Consider the following 20,845-nt stretch of genomic DNA (forward strand, 5'->3'; position numbering starts at 1 on the left):
ATACATCCACCTAGGTGTATACTTAGGCAGTTTATTAAATATGTAGTTAGAGTATTGTGCTAGGAGCCAACATCGCCAATAGGTAACTTTAAAGCCAACCCCCCCTTTTTTTTTCAACTATGTAGTTAACTAATTTCATCCTCGTAAATACTCGGCTTCAGACACTTTACTATATGAGCTCATTAACGAATATTGATGTCGCATTGACCAAAAAAGTGAGAATTAGGTATGTTACACAATTAGTATACTATGTCATTAACATGAGAGTTTAAACATGTGTCAGGGGAGAAAAAGAAACTTTACTTAACTTAACCAGGGAATGCCTAGCTGCCTGGAAACGCATCGATATTGATTGACATTCCTAGAGAAATATTTCCGGTTAGGTATTCAGCTCTACAATAACACCGTTTTACTTAACGGGGTTAAATGAAAACTACGAAGTCATAATTATTAATATTAAAGTCGTGAATATATTATAATTTCCCCTCTATGACTGCGTAAATAAATATATATAACTATTAATAAAAACAGTACGTGACGCCGAGAGTTCCTTGTTCTGTCTAAGTGGTCTTTGTAGTCAACCTTGTCCCTTGTTCTAAAGAGGTTGTGTCTTTATTTCACACTTCAAGATCCACGAGCCGGAAACCTTAACCCTAACCTTAATCTCTTCCTATTCACAATCCCCTATGACTGTATTTACGACATACGCATAAATCGAAAACATTACATAATAAGGGATGGCCGCTACATCGTTACAAATAAATTGAACTATATATTGCTTCGGTCTATGGAAAGACGTACGATATTAAACGGGGGTTTCCTAAATACAGGGTCGTAACAGTAAGAAATTCACATCACTTAATGCTTTGCCATAGTTATAGAAAATACAAGATGGACTAACACTATATTTAAGCGACCTAAAATTCTATAATTAGAGAAGTTTCTACTATCGAAGGTCTAAGAAATCTAGAACCACAGTCAAACATTCCAAAGTTCACAAATCACTCGCTCAAGCATGGCTCAGGTATATATGGATCAGCGCCTGTATTGATTTTTTGTACGGCAAAAACGTGGTACCTATGTACAGAGAAATGGCTAATGTTACATCGAAAAGTCTAAAATGCTAAAATAGTGTCGTGAAGAAGAAGAAGAATGTGAATGCACCGAGATGGAAAGATGAAGTGAAAAAGTATGCAGCCCGCTCCCTAGTCGTGATAGCCCCAAATATTGAATAGAATACAACCCCGAGAGAAAAAGTTTTGTTGTATCCAGTCATAACAACCCGTCGTTAGATTCTCTAGAGAGAAATAGAAGGAATCCGGACCGTCATTATAACACCGTGAGACCGCTCTCAAGAATGTATGTGATGATGAGAGAAAATTTACGCGCGGAAAGCGCGGCCGGAGCGCTTGCGGCCGGCGGCGGCGATGCTGAGGGTAGCTCCCTGGCCACCAGTGCAAATGGTGCCAGCAGCCATGGGCATGCTGACGGACCAGCTGCCGGCAGCGCACTGCTGGTAGCTGGAGCCCATGCAGTTGAAGGTACCCTCGGGGCTGCAAGCACCGGACTGAGCGGAGCCGGAGCCGGCAGCGGGAGCGGCAGGGGCGGCAGGAGCAGCAGGAGCGGAGGAAGCGGCGGGAGCGGCGGGAGCGGCAGGAGCTTGAGTAGGGGCAGAGGTGGCAGGCTGAGTGACGAAAGAACCGCCGTTAGAGGGATCAGCAGGAGCAGCAGGAGCAGCGGGGGCGCTGTCACCGGCAGTGCAACCACCAGTACCGCAAGTGGCAACGGAGCCAGCAACGGTGTTGTCTTCGACAGAGTCGCCGGGGTTCTCGAACTTGTAGTCACTACCTTCGATGGTGCTAGGTTTGCCCATGATGTTCAAGACAAGCATGTCAGGGAGCTTGTCGAAGTTGGCCTTGTCACCACCTGCACCGGTGAGCTCGAGAGCACCGCAGTTCATGTAAAATTCACGGTTACCGATCTTGTTGAGCCAAGTCCAGGCAATGGTAGCCTTTCCGGCAGGGATGTTGGAGGGGATGGTGTAGTCGTAGGTGTAGGGATCAGCGAAGTCAGCGCTGTCGGCAGGGAGGTTACCGGGAGTGTCACGGGCAGGGCAGCCACCCTCGATAGAGTGGATGACCTTCCAGACACTGTCCTTGGTTGGGTTCTCATCGTAGGTGATGGAGACCTGGCAAGAGCCACCACCGTGGACGGCTGAGCCCTTGAAGGCAAGCTTCTGCTGGGAGCCAAGGGCGTAGCTGTTCACTTCGCCACCGGAAGCGGTGTAGGCGCCGGTGAGCTTGCAAGGGAAGTCGCTTCCATCAGGCGCAAGGGGGGCGTTGCTGAGAGCAGTAGGGTTGAAGGGAGCGGGGCTGGTCATGACCATGTGGGCATTGACACCGGCAAAGAAACCGGCGATGGCGGCAATCTTCTTAGAGTAAGACATTTTGACTGTTTGATGAAATGATGAAATCTGGTTCCTGCAGATTTAGTGAAGTAAAAAATCGATCTGGTCGTTGACTGAAGAGTCTGAAAGTTGCTTGAACTGAATGTTTATAAGTTAGTTTTCAGATCATTGGCAGATAATAACATCAATGGCCTTGATGCCTTTGACTGGGGGATACAAAGACGTTGTTGCGAAAAGATATAGTTCTCGAATAGCTCTTTCGAGTCGAGACGAGTAGCTCGTAGTCGAACAATGCGTTTGTAGTGCCAGAGAAAGGAGAAAAGTGTGACAATTGGCTACTGACCTTGTTGGTACTTTGTTCGACTAAGGGAACAAAGGTAAAATCAGGGACGATGGTTGAGAGAGTGAGATCGATCAAGATAATTCTTCGCGAGTAAAACTCAAAGGAAGGTAATGCTCCAGGCGATTGGAAACGAAGATGTTTGAAAATGAAGGAAAGACTGAAAAGATATCAAATTGTTGCCGCTGGCGTGATGATGAGAGAGGAAACAAAACAATCGACTTGGGCGATTTGTAGAGATTCTTATACTCTCGAAGGATGGGCAAAAAGAATGGAAGGCGGCAAGTGAGTATGCACGATGATGGCGGAGGGCAAAAAAGAACGAATGCAGTAAGTCAATGAGTGAGTGAGTTGGTGGGTTGGTAAGTTGGTGAGTTGGTGTAAGATGCAGGAACAAAAAGGCAGGAGGAAAATGATTGGATCTAGGAGGAATTGAGTAGAACATGACTAACATGGGTTAACAGGTCTGCATAGCTTCTACATGGTTCATTCTCCCCTATCCACTTTCCATTATCACGCTTATTCCCTACCAGCTGATTCCCTACTGTCCTTACTACATACATACATACATAGTACCTAAGGTACCATAGGATGAGATCCACTCGAGGCGCAGAGTCAAGAGTAGATCGACAACCCCACAACTCAGGGCACCGATGGAACGTAGCCAGTAAAGCTCAGCCATACCCGTCACTGTCGTGGGTTTCGAAGCGTGGTGTTGAAGAAGGGCGAACAGGGGGGAATAGGGAGGGCTAGATGGCAGGGGATGCAAACGGGGATAAGGTCTTCGGATGCAGCGATTGGTCCCGGTAAGGACCCTAGTAACATCAACTACTGGCAGACGGCTCTTTTCAATTGTTTCGTCTTGGCTTAAACTGTGACCAAACATTGCTCTGAGTGGACAGAATAAGGGCACTTCAGAAAAATCGCGTTTATATTTTTTTTCTTTGGTTTTGGTCTTGCCGAGTTACGGTTTATTTGTTATCTTTAATTCAGATATGAGGTCATTGTTGTTCCGATTTATTGTACGTATGACTAGAAAATGTTTGGCTTTGCAAACAAACTTGAACTGTATCCCGTTTGTCCTCTCATTACTCCAGCAATGATAAGTCAGCTGCAGCCGCATACGCGCTTTGCATTGAAATACGTTGGTAACATTGTTCCGGAAGAATTAACTACCTAATTAATTCCAACAAAACTGAAGTTTTAGTTTTAGTTTTTCTACGCCGTACATAGGCAGCAAGTCAGGAATGAAAATAGAATGCAAGTAAGGAATTAGTGACGGCGCAGACCTCGACTCTCCCTCGACTCTCCATAAGTTTCAGAATATTAGAATAGGTACCTAACCTACCATTTTGCTTCAATGAGGAAGGTAAGGGTTTTCCCAAGGTCTGTTAGGCTGAATGTCGTGCAGCCAATCAAATCGCCTAGTTACTAAATCTACTTGCCCGATTCGGACAACTTGGCAGCCAATTACGGGAGCGTGGCGCAACCTAAGACCCTTGCTTTACCCTTACACTTGGGACTTGATCCTCTCTGCGTGGAACTTTTCTAGTACTTGAATACGAGGAGGCAATTCGTAATGATATTAGGAGGTAAACCGCATTATTTCATTTACGTACCTACTTACGAGCGAAAAAGCCGGTCGCGATCGTCAGGAGATATTTATGACCAGGATTCAGGGGGGAAGGCGAAAGACTTGCCCGGCTGCACATGAGCCGAAAAGATCGTTCGTGATAGGCAAGTAGAATTAGGGGAATTTTTGACGTTTAGTCGTATGTCAAGAATCTTCCAGCCTCTAGAATTCCAGCTGGGTCGCGCCGAGAGATCCAAGCACTGGCCACTCATAGCTCAGGAACAGGGGTTAGGCTGATCCCCTGGAGGCCTACAGAGAGCTTTTAAGCCTGTAATGGTTCCCTCCCCTGCGCCTAGGCTTGCACTAGGCATTTTAGCAAGAGGTTAAACCTCCGCCCCCGCCAGGCTGATTGAAAAGGTGAAACCGCACTGGTTTCAACCGGCTCTGAATTCTTTAAGGAGGGTTGCAATGTGGGACTCGAGACGCCTAATTGCCTATAGTATTCTGATGATCTTGCTTGTAGCCTATCTCGCGTGGACGATCGCATCATGCCGCTTGTAACCCTTCACGAGAGCACACACAAATAAAAAATTAAGCTTTGTTCAAGCTAACTAACTATCGGCTGCCTAAGCCAATGGTATTATTTCTATGCACACCTGGGTAACCTAACCTAGGTAGGTATGTCGTCTAAAGTGACGACCCCAAAATCAGCCCTATTAATTCGATACTAGCCACTGCAGCTGTTTTCTAAGTTCAGATTTCTTACGTGCAGCGCTAACTACGCCGCATGCTTCACGTCTCCGCTTGGTGCTGCCTACCTAATTGAAGTGTGCTCCGGTCGTATTTACCGATCCACCGGCCCAATCGACCGGAAGAAGGCGCCTCGGCTTCGAGCATAGACCAGTACATAGTTTGTAGGTAGTCATCACCGACACTCCGTCTCGACTGTCAGCTAGTAAAAAATGACTAGGCCGCCTCCTTACTGAGTGTCATCTTCAATTTGCCAATGGCTTACCGCATGTGAGCTGCAGACTGACGCCAACTCAGCATTTCTAAACAAGGTCATCCCGCCATTCCGCCCGCCTTTTTGTTTTCATTCTAACGATGCTGTTTCTGATGCGATCCTTTTTTCCATGAATGCCTTAGGTTAGGTATCTGGGGACGCAAGGCTGTGCTTCCATGGCTTGATAGATATCTCCACTCTAGAAGCATTTTACATAACAGTAGTTCATGCAATATCGAAGGGGAGAAATCAAGCATCTTAAGCTGCCTATTTGGGATCCTAGCGGATAAAAATAGAGGGAAACATTCTAACCTAGGATGTAATCTTGACGGTTTTCTTGGCATCAAAATAAGGTACGCCATATCTCATCGGATAACTGTGGAGATGAGATGCCAAGGGCATTACCGTTGGATGCTTAGGTAGGTACCTAGGCATGTAAGAATGTGGTTATTTGGCTTGTTGGTGGTGGTAATAAATACGACACAGACCAGACCTTCGAGAATTGTGTTACGTGCCGCTTGTTGTGTTCCCGTCAGCTGTTGTGCTGAAGGAACTGGTGTCAACATGTTGAAACTAGTTTCATGCTCGATATGTTGAGACGATATACTCAATACTGTGATCGGATCTCGTTAACAATTGACTGAAACAATCAAAAATGGCAGTTAGATGAATCTTCGATTCTCCTTGGTAGTTCCATGTTTATTGACGATTGGCCGCCTCAAACACAGCTATGCTATGCATGCGGCTCCTCAGCTTTGCTCAGCCGAATTTCGCTTCAAAAAGATCATATAACATTACCCGAAATGTACATTAGCGTAATATGCACCATTCTATTTTTTGATTGACGGACGCACTGGATTTAGCCACGAGAGAACCACAACCAAACCAACCTTCCTGGTGGGTCTATGCTAAGCAAGTATGAGATGCATCATCACCATGCCTATCTAACCTAGTATACTATGTATGTACTGCTGCAAATAGTTCTCCATCCTGGAATATCGATTGATTGATCCACTCTGGTGCCAACGTCTAATCGATTATTGTGTAGCTGCTAATTCTGCAAGGCTTACCTACCTTACAGGCTTACCAACAGCAAGGTCTAGGCAAAGTTGAGAGATTGAGAATCCCTACAGCTAAGTCATTTCAAGAAAAGAAAGGTCGAATTAGTAACGTTGCATATCTATTAGACGAACAATGGTCTAGCGAAAAAAGACGTTATGAAGATATTGCCGCATTAGCCCTTATGCATTCTGACGGTAATTTCAACTCGACCGCCATTCTTTGTTGTCCTCGAAATCAAGATAGGAGCTGATTGATGATGAGCTTTGCAACGCTTGGGGTCCTGTTAACCTTCAAACAGCAACCGCCTTTTCATCGTCCTTGACGTCTTGAGGAGCGAAATGGTCGCTCTCTTCGAAGCCATAATCTTCTCTTGTCCACTTTTTCATCTTCTGCGTCCGGAACTCTTCGAAGTCCCACTCGCGATCCTCTAGTTGATTAGGATGCTTGAAGACGTATACTTCGCACTCGACTTCCTCGCCCTCGACGTTGCCCTGTCCTTTATCGTCGCCGACTTTTGAAAGTAAACGGGCCTTGACCGTTTTACGATCATACTCGCTTCCTTCGAAGGCGTCGAGATGGAACATATTGGCGTCTGTTAGGCCGGTCACGTACATCCCTCTGACCTCATGATTTGGGTCCGGCGTAATTCCCGGATAGTCTGCAAATTGAACTCGACTATGGAGGTAAGTGTTAGCCATAAGCTGTGGATAGTAGGTTGATGCCGTTATATTACAAGGCAGTATAGGCGTTCGGGCGGTTTGGGGCCTTAATGTCCAACAAAATGATGTCCTGATTCTCGACTTACCGCCGGCAATAACCATGTAATATGGCTGGCTTGAAATCATGAAGGCTCTTTAAGAGCGCCACGTTTTCTGTGGAAAACCTATAACAGACCGTGAAGAAGACCTCAGCGGCCATCTGGATATTTGTAAGTAAATAGACGATTTTCAGATGCCCTTGGGGAAGGGAGTTTCACCAGCGTGCCTAGCAATTATTAATACTGGCATTCTAGTGGACAGAGGTTAGATATGAAGCTCACCATAGAAAAACGCCGCGTGCGTGCGGTCCGACATTGCTACTTAATATTTGGGCATACAAGTCGCTTTATTTTTCTTGTTGAGTATAGTATGGAGAGCACTAGCTAAGTATGGCTAACTTGGAGGAGACGAGCATAAGATCTAGGAGTACCGGTGCTGAGCATAAGTCAAAAATCAAAACTATTAAAGTGAGTAGAACCTTGGTTTTCTATAAGGACAACTCTAACACATGTACCTAATGATTCATGCGGGGGTATTGAGACCCGATATACGGTGTTTAGGACTTATCTCCAAGGAGAGATAACCGTATCTTCCTACAGATTCGAAAATTCAAATAGGCTAAAACCTTTACTAAAATCATTTACTTACTTACATGCGATCGTTATTTAAGACACATTCGGATGCATCCAATAATTTAATGTCTTAGAGGTCGAAGCAAGCTAAAGGCTACTCCAGAGTCTCAATGAAGATAAGGCAGTTCGGGACTTGGCAGCTAATAACCCGAGCTATGTACCTCATCCTTACCATTGTGTCTATCGATAAGAATAAAGGATATCTATGATTGGTCAAAGCACCTGTTATCCCTGTTAGCTCTCGAGCTGGTGCTGACGTTTGAACCAATGGCAAAGCTTCATTCTGGAGCTATCGGAAAATCAATAAGGCCTAGCGTTGTAAATGTACAATTCGGCAACCGTCGCGCCCACCTCTCAATGACCTTTCGCCTGTCTTTTCGCGCCGCTTCAACTTTTTAAGCTTTTCTCGAGCATCACTCAACTCAGCCTTGCGCGCGTCCTTTTTTCTATACAATTTTTCTAGTCGTTTCATGATACCCCCTCAATACATTCGATTCTCTCCTCGTGCAGGCGTAAAAATTACGAAACGGATTTCTTCGCGTTCTATTACGTTGCCGTGTTCCGTACACAACGTTTACTAACTAACCTTGCATCTGCGTCGCATCGAGCTATCGCGTGGCATCCCGGAAGCGCAGAGTACGAGGCGCTCCTCCCCGAATACCTTCCCGTAGATAAAGCGGTGTTCGTAATTGCCAATCCGAAAATTACTTCCTATGAATATTATATGGTAAACCCCGGGTTATACACGCGCATGCGGGGGCCGGAGCCATGTCGGGAACAGGGCTTGAGGATATCGTCAAGAGGCTGACGACCCATGAAACTGGTATGCGTCTATGCTATCATCTATGCTATCACTGATAATACTCGTCCTGCTTGATTAGCTGTTATTTATACCCATCGTGCTTGTTTGGTATAGCTAATCTTTCTGATTTTGTAGAGCCTAAATTGAAACTCGAAGCTGCTACTACGTTGCGAGACAGCTTGGATCATTACACCAATGGCCCTCACTATGCCGTATTTCTTAAGCGGATGATGCCGCTGTTCATCCTTATCCTCAGAGGACCATGCTTATTCCAAAGCACATCCCCGGAGCAGGTATGCTATACCGGCCTTTACGTAGCTAACTCTAGCTAAACTTACTATCTAGAAACTCCGGAATTGCGTCCTCGAGATCCTCCACCGACTACCCACCCACCAAACACAAACTTCGCCGGAACCCTTCGAGCCGTATGCAGAAGAGATCGTTGATATATTAATGACCTTAGTTCGGAATGATAACGAAGATAATGCCACACTATGTGTGAAAATAATATCGGATATAATGAGGCATCAGCCAAAGGTTCTCCATGGGAAGGTTCAGCCGTTTCTGGACTTAATCCAGGAACTTTTCGAGCAGATGGAGAAAGTTGTGAGGGAACAGCTTGACAGTACGGCCATTCCGTTCAATGCGTCGGGTCAGCCATCGACACCTGGTAGTACCCAAACAAACTTCCAGTCGCCGCGGCCGGGATCGCCAGTCGCCTCTGTGAATGACTTGGCTCAAGATGCCCAGCAGCAGAGTCGGCCTTTGCTAAAAGGAATGCAGTCGTTCAAGGTTCTTTCAGAGTGCCCCATCATTGTTGTATCCGTCTTCCAGACGTACAGGAACATCATCCAACAGAACGTGAAGGCCTTTGTCCCCTTAATTAAGGCTGTCCTGTGTCTCCAGGCCAAGGCCCAGGAACAGGCTCATGCTGAAGCGAGGGCGAGAGGTACTGTGTTTGCTGGGGTGAGCCCGAATATCAGAAACCGGGTGGCGTTTGGAGAGTTTATTACAGCTCAAGTAAAGACCATGAGTTTCTTAGCCTATCTACTGCGCCAATACTCTAGTCAACTGGCTGATTTCTTACCAACCTTACCCGAGATTGTCGTTCGATTGCTTAGAGACTGCCCAAGGGAAAAATCAGCCGCCCGGAAGGAGCTGCTGGTTGCGATTCGCCATATTATAAACTTCAACTTTCGGAAGATCTTCCTTCCAAAAATTGACGAGCTCCTGGAAGAGAAGACATTAATTGGCGATGGGCTCACGGTTTACGACACATTGAGACCATTAGCGTATAGCATGCTAGCCGACTTGATACACCATGTTCGCGAATCACTATCACCGGAACAGATTCGAAAGACGGTTGAGGTGTACACTAAGAATTTGCAGGACAATTTCCCTGGTACGAGTTTTCAGACCATGAGTGCCAAATTGTTGTTGAATATGGCGGAGTGCATAGCCAAGATGCAGAATAAAGTCGACGCGAGGCATTATTTGCTCATGATTCTCAATGCTATTGGTGACAAATTCGCCGCAATGAACAGACAGTACCCCAATGCTGTTAAGCTCTCCAAGCTTTACGCTCAGCAGGCTGCTGATCAGGTTCCTGATACATATCTCGCGGATAAGGAACACCATCCTGAGTGGGATGAGACAGATATCTTCACGGCAATGCCGATCAAGACGTCGAACCCTCGTGACCGTGGCACAGATCCCGTAGCAGACAACAAGTTCTTGTTCAAAAATCTTATGAACGGGCTGAAGAACACTTTTTACCAGCTGAGGACTTGTAATGCAAGCATCCAAATCGATCCCAAGAACGCACCCCAGCACTGGCAGGAAGTATCGTACGGATTTTCCGCGGAAGAGGTCAAGGTTATCATCAAACTTTTCCGCGAAGGTGCCTACGTCTTCCGCTACTACGAAATTGAGAAACCCACTGCCGAGGCTCAGTATGCTTCCCCGGTGGAGTACATGGCGAATTTCTACATGGTATCTAGTAGTAAGGAAGAGAAAGACCTTCTAGAGACATTTGCTACAGTTTTCCACTGCATTGACCCGGCTACGTTCCACGAAGTATTCCAACAGGAGATCCCTCGCCTCTACGAAATGATCTTCGAGCATACCGCCCTCCTACATATCCCCCAGTTCTTCTTAGCAAGCGAGGCTACATCGCCAAGTTTCTGTGGTATGCTTCTAAAGTTTCTGATGGAGCATATTGACGAAGTGGGTTCGGCCGACGTAAAAAGATCATCAATCCTCCTGCGACTATTCAAGCTCGCATTCATGGCGGTGACTCTTTTTGCGAATCAGAACGAGCAGGTCCTGCTTCCCCATGTTGTGGATATAGTCACGAAATCAATCGAGTTGTCTACTAAAGCCGAGGAACCCATGAACTATTTCTTACTTCTACGTTCCCTGTTCAGGAGTATCGGTGGCGGTAAGTTCGAGCACCTTTACAAACAGATATTGCCTCTCCTGGAAATGTTGCTTGACGTGCTTAATACTTTACTCATGGCTGCCCGTAAACCTACGGAGCGAGATTTGTACGTTGAGCTCTGCCTTACGGTACCGGCACGTCTTAGCAACCTGTTGCCGCACTTGAGCTTCTTGATGCGACCTTTGGTTGTTGCTCTTAGGGCCGGGACAGATCTCGTGGGCCAGGGCTTGCGCACGTTGGAACTCTGCGTCGATAACCTTACGGCGGATTATCTAGATCCTATTATGGCGCCTGTGATAGAGGATTTGATGAATGCGCTTTTCGAACATCTCAAGCCCCATCCCTACAGCCATTTCCATGCCCACACGACGATGCGCATACTTGGGAAACTAGGTGGTAGAAACCGAAAATTTATGTCAGAGGCATTCCCCGTCGAATATCAGAAGTACGCCGATGACCCTTCAAGCTTCGATCTACGTCTTATAGGATCTAAACGGGATCGTGCATTTCCGGCTGAACTTGGGATCGACGTTGCCATCCGTAAATTGATGGAAATTCCGAAACCCTCCAAGGCCAACTCGGCCAGACAATATGATGGATACTACAAGAAGCAAGCACTGCAGTTCATCAAGGCCCAATTGAAATTACGAGTTGGTATCGATCATCTTCCCGAAGACTTACCCCGATTGGTTCGTCTTCAGGCCCAAGACCTCCTCGCCCGGAAGCCGGCAGCGGATTTCGCAATATTTAACGCATCGGATCGCGAGCGCTCTGTCGCCAAAAAAGATGAGCAGGACGACATTACGAAGCGCCTTATCAAGGCTATCATGTATGCGGAATCTATTCCCGAGTTTCGGGAAGAGGCTGATATATTCCTGATGAACCTTTGCCGACATTTCACCATCATTGAAATCGGGCGAGGGCTTGCGGATATCAAAAAGGAGATGAGCCTATTCGATGTACAAGCAGGAGAGGGACCCTTATACATCGACACTAGAGTTCTTGCGGATGCTATTGTTGAGTCACTTGCGTCCGACCTACCTGATGTACGTGATACTGCTTTTCGGGCGATTCGCGCAGTGTACGACTCTACTGCGACCATTTTTGGATCTGAAATCCATGCTGGTCGACTAGCATTCTTCAGCCATCTTAGCAGGACTTTCTGTCATGCTTGCAACGAAGAAGAGTGGTACACAAAGACTGGTGGCACGCTTGGTATCAAGTATCTTCTGGTGGAGATCGATCTTGGTGACTTATGGGTCGTGTCGAAGCAAATGGATTTCATACGAGCTTTGATGTATGCGATTAAGGACATGCCGCAGGACTTACCAGAGAAGACAAGGAACTCGGCTCAAAGTACGCTCGAATCTCTATTGAGACGGATCACGACAAATGCGAAGAAGGAAGATGTGTTACCCACTCCTGCACCACCAGGCCAACCACATCCCAAGCATTCGCGATTAGCGCAGATCTGCGTTCTCTTCAACGACGAGCTATCCCACATGAACAAGCACGTTCGAGGGACTGCTAGGCGGTCACTGGAGATTATTGCCAATGCAACTAAGGTAGAAATATGGGAGCTTCTACAACCGTATAAGGACCGGTTATTGCAGCCCATCTATGCTAAGCCTCTACGGGCGTTGCCGTTTTCCACCCAAATAGGGTATATTGACGCAATTGCTTATTATATGAGCCTTAAGTCCGACTTTGTTGCCTTTGATGATAATCTAAATCGGCTACTTATGGAGTCGCTGGCTTTAGCTGATGCTACTGACGAGTCCTTAGCCGGCAAGCACGCCGAGTTCCGGACGCACGAATCTATTGTGAATCTTCGGGTTTCTTGCATCAAGCTCTTAAGCAAAGCAATGGGATTTGATGAGTTCCAGAAGGGCCAAAATAACCCGACACGCACCAAGATTGTCTCAGTGTTCTTCAAATGCCTGTATTCGGAATCTAAGCCTACTATTGAAGCGGCGAACGATTCTTTAAAGGCCGTCCTTTCTCAGACCAACAAATTGCCCAAGGATTTGCTGCAGCAAGGACTTAGGCCTGTCTTGGCTAACCTTCAAGATCCTAAACGGCTGAGCACTCATGGGCTGGACAATCTTGCAAGGCTTCTTCGGCTTCTGACTACTTATTTCAAGGTAGAAATTGGTGCAAGATTATTGGACCATATTAAGGTCCTTGCAGATCCAAACCTTTTACAGCAGATCTCGTTCACGTTCTTTGAACAGAATAATCAGATGAAGGTAGTCGCAGCTGTTTTCAACATATTCCATCTTCTACCACCTGCTGCAGAGCAGTTCAAGGAACGACTGATTGACACCTGCTTGGACCTCGAGGAGAAATTGCGCCGAACTCACCACAGTTCTTTCCGGGCGCCATTATATAAGTATCTCAATCGATACCCGGCCGAGGTGTGGAATTTATTGGTGAGCAAGTCGGAAGACTTAAAGTATGGTCGATTCTTGGCCCAAGTTCTCCTAGATCCAGAGAGCAAGCCCCTAAGAGAGCACGCCGCTGCCAACATTGATGGGTTAATATCGGCTTGTGCCCAAGTCGTCAATGCTGGCAAAGATACGAGATTCATAGCGGTCGTAAACACTATCAATGTTCTCGAATCGTTGAGCCAACATCCTAACACGCGAGGTTGGCTGGAGCGGAAGGACACGATTTTGTGGTTGAGACAAGTTGGCAAAGATTTAGAGCTCCACTTACGGACGAATAGCTTGTCGCCTAACCTACGACTTCCTGCTGACCAAGCGGCGGAGCAACTAATGGGTATCTTCACTAAGGCTCTGTCTCTGAATCCAAAAGATTTAGATGCTCTCTTTAGCCTGGTGGATTCTGTCACTTCCGAAGAGTTGCGTGCTACACCATCCTTGTTTAACTTCCTCTACAAGCATGTTATCTGTAGCGATTCTATTGACTACTGGAAGGCCGTTGTGCTCCGTTGTCTCGATATTTACGCTGGAAAAAGTTCCACACAGAAGACCAAATGCTTCCTACTTCGTAACGTCGTCAACCCGATTATTGCTATGGATGTCATGCGACATTGGCATCAGCCGAGAGCCCAGAGGTTGGTCGATCGAACAGTCATCGAGTCTATTAATGTCAAGATATGGAAAGTCAACCCTGGAGAACCCCAGGAAGATCTGGGACAACCTGGTATCGATCATACGAGAATGGAAGTCCTCCAACTCTCTGCGATGTTAGTCAAATATCATTATGCCATCCTCCAAGATGCCAGGAAGGATATTATCAAGTTTGGATGGACCTACATAAGACTAGAAGATGTTATCAACAAGCACGCTGCCTATGTTGTAATCGGCTATTTCATTGCGCATTACGAGACACCCCCAAAGATCGTCACGCAGGTATACTATTCATTACTGAGGACGAATCAGAATGAGGGACGTGCTCTAGTCACCCAGGCTCTCGAATTAATGGCTCCTGTTCTTCCCCTGCGTTGTACGGCAGTACAAAGTGATCGCGGTACTGGAGACCGCAACGCGGTCTGGGCTATGGCGCCGCGCCGCATCTTGGCCGAAGAGGGTCAAAATGTCCAGCAGATGACAAGTATATTTCACTTCCTCGTCCGGCATCCTGATCTATTCTATGAATCCCGAGACAAATTTGCCCTTCTTATTATCACGTCACTCCGAAAAGTGTCGCCTTTCGTGTCATCTTCGACGGAGAGTAAGAGACTTGCCTTAAATATGATGTGGCTAATCTGGCAATGGGAGGAGAGGAGAGTAGATGGCAAACCTAGCGATTCCGAAAGGGTTCTGTCGGAATCGCCCAATTCTAGAAAGCGGAAATTAGACAGCGACAAAATGAGTTCCTCGCCACCAGCGGTTCGACAAGTTGCTCAAGTCGATAGGGCCGAGTTTCAAATCCCTGCCGGCTACCGCCATAAGATGGTCAAGTACTTGATCGAATTTATTGCGCAGCTAAATGAGAGGTATCAGTTGCCCTCGGCGAAGCCCAGAGATGCAGCTCTAACATCCGGACCTGCTCTCCCGTCTCAGTCTACGGAGTTATGTAAGAAGGCAATGGCGCTCCTTTATAATCTGTTACAACCGCGATATTGGGCCGACCTTGACGTTGATTTATTCCCGACTATCACCGATGTTGTCCTAGCTAGCGAGAGAACCACCAAGCTCCTCGCGGCAGATCCTTCAGATAAGGAGAATTACGACGAAAAGTTCATAACCAACATCATCAATACTCTCCAGGTGGTGCGGATCATTCTCAATTTCAAGCCTGACGACTGGATACTGAGAAACATGCCGTCAATCCAAAAAGTTATTGAGAAATGTCTCAAGTCGGAAAATCCTGAGCTGCAGGATTGTCTCCATCTGGCAGATAAGAAATATGACGATGGGCGCGACGTCAAGTCTACAATTCAGCGGATCCTTGATGCTATACCAGAGGATGTACCTATGGAGGATGCGGATGCTGAAGGCGAACCCGAAGCTCCCATTTCGGAAATAATCACCTTCCTGTCTACTGTCGCGACGGAGTCTCTAGCAAGTTCCAACTATGTATCGGGCGTCAATATCCTATGGTCTCTAGGCCAACGCAAACCCTCGGTCATTGATCAGCATATCGTTTCCTTAATGAAGGCATTGCAGACGAAGCTTGCTAGGGAACACGTCCAACACTATACAAGTGTGGCTACGCACCAGCAGATGAATATGGGCGCTGCACGACCTCAAGATCCAAATGCTCAACCCGGAGAGTTATCGCCGTATGACCTCAATATCCAGACTGATTTGATGATCAAGGCGATCCAAGTAACTGCAATGCGCATGGAGATACTCGGCGATCACCGACGGCCCTTCTTGAGCGTTCTGGCGACTCTGGTTGAGAAGTCACAACATATTCCGCTTTGCGAAAAAATACTCGATATGGTAGAAGGTTGGGTCTTTCGGTCCGAAGGGACGTGGCCGACGCTTAAAGAAAAGACGGCAGTACTTCATAAAATGTTAACCTTTGAACATAGGAGCGATACGACAATGTTGGGGAAGTTCTTAGAATTGGTAATCCGTATCTACGAGGATCCGAAAATAGCACGAACGGAACTCACTGTACGGATGGAGCATGCTTTCTTAATCGGAACCCGAGCACAGGACGTCGAAATGCGCAATCGATTTCTGAATATATTTGACAAGAGCCTATCGAAAACAGCAACTACTCGGTTGTCATATGTCATAAGCTCTCAAAACTGGGATACCCTTGGCGATTCCTTCTGGCTGGCACAAGCCACTCAGCTCCTGTTAGGCGCTGTTGAGATGAATTCTAGTGTTCAACTCCACCAAGAAGATTTCCGGACACTTCCGGCGTCTCTCATCTTTGGCGTTTACTCTAAGGATACCAGAGAACCTACCGCGATGATTGATGATAAATATGACATCTTCATGGCGAATCACCGACGCTTCGTCGCCGAGCTAGGTGATGTAAAAGTCCGGGACATTATAGAACCGCTTATACAACTTCAACACATCGACAGTAACCTATCTCATAGTGTCTGGGTTACTCTATTTCCAATGTTCTGGTCTGCTACTGCTAAAGAGGAGAAGACGGATCTAGAGAAAGCTCTAGTAGTACTTCTCTCGAAAGACTTCCACTCTCGTCAAATCGACAAAAGACCAAATGTGGTGCAAACCCTATTAGCAGGCGCTGCTAAGGCGTGGCCAGAGTGCAAGATTCCACCACACATCCTTAAATTTGGAGCGAAGACTTATGATGCTTGGTACACAGCATTAGTACAACTTGAGAATGCCGCTATCAAGCCAGATGTGGACTCGTCTAAAGTACGGGAGAGCAATCTTGATGCATTGGTTGAATTGTATTCCAGCTTAAAAGAAGATGATCTTTTCTACGGCACTTGGCGTCGGCGATGTCAATTTGTCGAGACCAACGCAGCCTTGTCATACGAACAAAATGGCATGTGGGACAAGGCTCAAAAAATGTACGAAGCGGCTCAAATTAAAGCCCGAACCGGCGTCATTCCGTTCTCCCAAGGAGAGTACATGCTCTGGGAAGACCACTGGGTCCTTTGTGCGCAGAAACTGCAGCAGTGGGATATATTGCAAGATTTCGCAAAGCACGAAAATCTCCAAGATCTTCTACTCGAATGTGCTTGGCGAGGTATTGATATGTGGCAAACCCAAGAACAACGTGACAGCCTAGACATGGTCATTAAGGGTGTTATGGATGCGCCGACTGCCCGGCGAGCATTTTTCCAAAGCTTCATGTCCTTGCTAAAATTCCACAACAAACAGGAGACTGGGCAGGACTTTTCTCGCGTCTGTGATGAAGCAATACAATTATCTATCAGAAAGTGGCACCAGCTTCCGAAACGTCTGACCGCTGCTCATATTCCCTTACTTCACAATTTCCAACAGCTTGTCGAACTCCATGATGCTAGCGTCATCTGTCAGAGCCTCGCGAATACGAACCAAACGAACTTGGACGTGAAGTCCGGCGAGTTGAAGCTTCTTCTCGGATCTTGGAGAGACCGGCTACCGAATATTTGGGATGACATAACCGATTGGCAAGACTTGGTCACCTGGAGACAACACATCTTTGGGTTGATCAATAATACGTATCTTCAACTTCTTCCCCAGCAGGGCCAAGGCGCTAATGGTGCTTCCTTCGCGTACCGCGGTTATCACGAGACGGCATGGATCATCAACCGTTTCGCCCATGTTGCCCGCAAGCACAACTTGCCAGATGTGTGCATAGCCCAACTCAGTCGAATTTATACTCTCCCCAACATAGAGATTCAGGAAGCTTTCTTGAAACTGAGGGAACAGGCACGGTGCCACTACGAGAATCCTGCAGAGCTTTCAAGTGGACTGGATGTTATTAATAATACGAACCTCAATTACTTTAACAACCAACAGAAGGCCGAATTCTTCACTCTAAAGGGAATGTTCCTGGAGAAGCTCAGCCAAAAAGAGGACGCGGATGCAGCCTACGGTACGGCATTGTATTACGATATTGGCAAAGCTAAAGCTTGGGCTGAATGGGGCTACTTCAACGACCGCAAGTTTAAAGAGGACCCCAAGGATTTGAATTCTGCTAGACAAGCCCTAACTTCGTACCTACAAGCTATTGGTAGCTATAAGAGCGGTAAGGCACGGAAACTGATCGCGCGTATCCTCTGGCTCCTAAGCTTGGATGACTCGAATGGAACCATCGCTGCCGGTTTCGATGATTATAAGGGAGAAACTCCCGTTTGGTATTGGATCACATTTATACCACAGCTTCTAACTGGCATGGCCCATAAGGAGGCACCCAAAGTCCATGCGATTCTTCTGAAAATAGCCAAGGCGTACCCTCAGTCCTTGTATTTCCAATTAAGGACAAACCGCGAAGATATGCTTGCCATCAAGAAGAACCAGGAAGCCAAGGAGAAGGCACGACAACGAGCACAATCGACAGCATCTAGTGGGAAGCCGAGCACTTCGCCGTTGCTTAGCAAGCAGGAAAATCCCCAGATGAAGGCAGAATCGTCTTCTAGACCCGCAACTTCGAACGGCGAAAGCAGCCTTCAAGCGAAGCCGGAGGCCACCGATGCTAACGGGGTAGCCAACGCTACGCAAGCAGGTAACGCGGAGCAACAGTCGACTGGGAAGGATGGTGCCTCGGGTCCGGCACAGAAACGGCCGCCTTGGGAACTCACAGAGGAGATTATGTCTGTTCTGAAAACAGCGTTCCCTCTTCTTGCTCTTTCCATGGAGACCATGGTAGACCAGATCCAAAAATACTTCAAATGCCCCCCCGATGAGGATGCTTATCGCCTGATCATAGCTCTTTTGAACGATGGTCTAGCGTATGTCAGTAGAATGCCTGCTTCGTACGCCAGGGATGTGAAGCTACCATCAGGTACGGAGACCAATATCACCCGCTTCGCCGAAACGATCCTCCCGGCGCATATCAAAAAGTCCTTCGAGGCAGACTTTGTTCAAGTGAGGCCAACAATGTACGAGTATATCCACAAACTTCGCAAGTGGCGGGATAAGTTTGAAGAGAAGCTTGATCGTAGAAATCCAAGGGCGTACCTGGAGACGTATTCGCGCCACTTGAGCGAGTTCCGCTACCTGAAATTCGATGATGTCGAGGTACCCGGGCAGTACTTACAGCACAAGGATAAAAACCAGGATTTCATTCGTATAGATCGCTTCCTTCCCAACGTGGAACTTGTTCGGGGCATTGGTGGCTCCCATCGGCGCTTGAAGATTCGTGGTCACGACGGTAGCATTCACTCGTTTGCGGTACAACATCCTGCGGCGCGACATTGCCGACGAGAGGAGAGGATTCTCCAACTATTCCGACACTTAAACCAGACACTCGCCAAGAAGAAGGAAAGTCGCCGTCGAGACTTACAGTTTACAGTGCCCTTGGTGGTCCCTCTTGCTCCTCATATCAGGATTGTGCAAGATGACCCATCTTACATCACGCTCCAGGGCATTTATGAAGATCATTGTCGGCGCAATAGTATGCCCAAGGATGAGCCCGTCATGTTTACCATGGAAAGACTGAGAGGTTTGATTGAGCCTAAGGGATCTGTAAGTTTTTCTCGTCAAATTCAAGTATCGAAAGTCGCTAACAATACGATTCAGAAACCTCCCGAGCAAACTGCCACGGCACGTCTTGAAGTATTCACGGCCATTCAGGAGAAATGGGTACCTCGTACTGCCGTGCTGGAATACTTCCAGAGCATCTTTCCCGAGTTCTCCGAATTCTGGCTTTTCCGACGCCGATTCTCGTACCAACTCTCGGCACTCACATTCATGACATATATCCTTTACAGTACTAATAGGTATCCTCACAAGATGCACATAGCCCGCGGCTCTGGAAAGATCTGGGGCTCCGAGGTAATGTCGTTCATGGCACCCGGAAAGCCCTTCTTCCACAATCCAGAACCCGTACCTTTCCGTCTCACTCCCAACCTGCAGACCCTGATGGGCCCTCTAGCCACCGAGGGTATTTTCAGCTGCTCGATTATGGCTATCGCGCGCTGCCTAACCGAACCTGAATTTGAACTAGAGCACGCGCTTACGCTCTTTGTTCGGGATGAGGTGATATTCTGGTTCACTAGCAGTCACCGGACCGTCCATCTCAACGAAAACCAACTGCGCGAAACAGTCCAGACCAACTGCGATATGATCGTTAAGCGCGCCGTTAGCCTCGCCCAGAGCCCAGTTGGCAACTTACCGGCAAACCAGACGGTCATCGATCTCATCGCCCGGGCCGTCAACCCTATGAATCTGGCCCAGTGCGACGCTCTCTGGATGCCCTACCTTTAATATACTTCGTTGTATATGTTGTCGTCCCAGAATAGGGGATCTGGTACTGTTTTCTATCATTTCTTTTCTGTTTTGCACTAAGGGATCATGGAATTGCGAGGCTATTTTGCAGCAAGGCGTTAAGGGACCGGGTCCGAGACAGCATCACGGGCTAGGCTGGGGGGTTACGGCACGGACTTACTTGGTATCAGGTTAGACGGTCGACATTAGGGATCAAAGGCAAAATTATCACTCATATTTAGGGTTATGCGCTTAGTTCAACTTGAATTATAATGCGTTAGTTTTATGATACTTGTTTATTGTGATTAATCCGCTTTACTTTATGATATATATATATATATATATGCTAGACATAGTTTAGGCACACTTGGAACTACGTAGGACTGTTCTTTCTAGGATTTGTCTTTCTCATGCTAGTTTATTAAGTATCATCCATTAATTAATTCTTGTGAGAATTCCATGTTAGATATACAATAAGCCAAGGGGGAAACTTTGAAATAATACA

General features: G+C 47.0%; 3 protein-coding genes across 3 annotated transcripts; 1 reads left to right on the top strand and 2 right to left on the bottom strand.

Annotated features, from left to right (window-relative positions):
- Positions 1 to 1,004: 1,004 nt before the first annotated feature.
- On the bottom strand, positions 1,005 to 2,546 carry F4813DRAFT_15769 (uncharacterized protein). The gene has a single exon (XM_049239040.1). It carries the CDS (start codon positions 2,444 to 2,446, stop codon positions 1,382 to 1,384), a length of 1,065 nt encoding a protein of 354 aa, XP_049104934.1. The 5' UTR covers positions 2,447 to 2,546; the 3' UTR covers positions 1,005 to 1,381.
- A 3,699-nt stretch (positions 2,547 to 6,245) lies between these two features.
- Positions 6,246 to 7,803, bottom strand: F4813DRAFT_342524 (BtrG-like protein). The gene is made up of 4 exons (XM_049241426.1): positions 7,425 to 7,803; positions 7,362 to 7,369; positions 7,191 to 7,303; positions 6,246 to 7,060 (listed from the first exon to the last, which is right to left on the bottom strand). The coding sequence occupies exons 1-4, from the start codon at positions 7,456 to 7,458 to the stop codon at positions 6,676 to 6,678; spliced, it is 540 nt and encodes a 179-aa protein (XP_049104935.1). The 5' UTR covers positions 7,459 to 7,803; the 3' UTR covers positions 6,246 to 6,675.
- A 647-nt stretch (positions 7,804 to 8,450) lies between these two features.
- F4813DRAFT_15823 (uncharacterized protein) lies at positions 8,451 to 20,560 on the top strand. Its single transcript, XM_049239044.1, has 4 exons — positions 8,451 to 8,598; positions 8,713 to 8,870; positions 8,923 to 19,599; positions 19,654 to 20,560. Exons 1-4 carry the CDS (start codon positions 8,544 to 8,546, stop codon positions 20,338 to 20,340), a joined length of 11,577 nt encoding a protein of 3,858 aa, XP_049104936.1. The 5' UTR covers positions 8,451 to 8,543; the 3' UTR covers positions 20,341 to 20,560.
- The last annotated feature ends 285 nt before the right edge of the window (positions 20,561 to 20,845 follow it).

The sequence above is a fragment of the Daldinia decipiens genome (assembly GCF_022478715.1).
Source record: "Daldinia decipiens strain CBS 113046 unplaced genomic scaffold F4813scaffold_1, whole genome shotgun sequence".
NCBI lineage: Eukaryota > Fungi > Ascomycota > Sordariomycetes > Xylariales > Hypoxylaceae > Daldinia > Daldinia decipiens.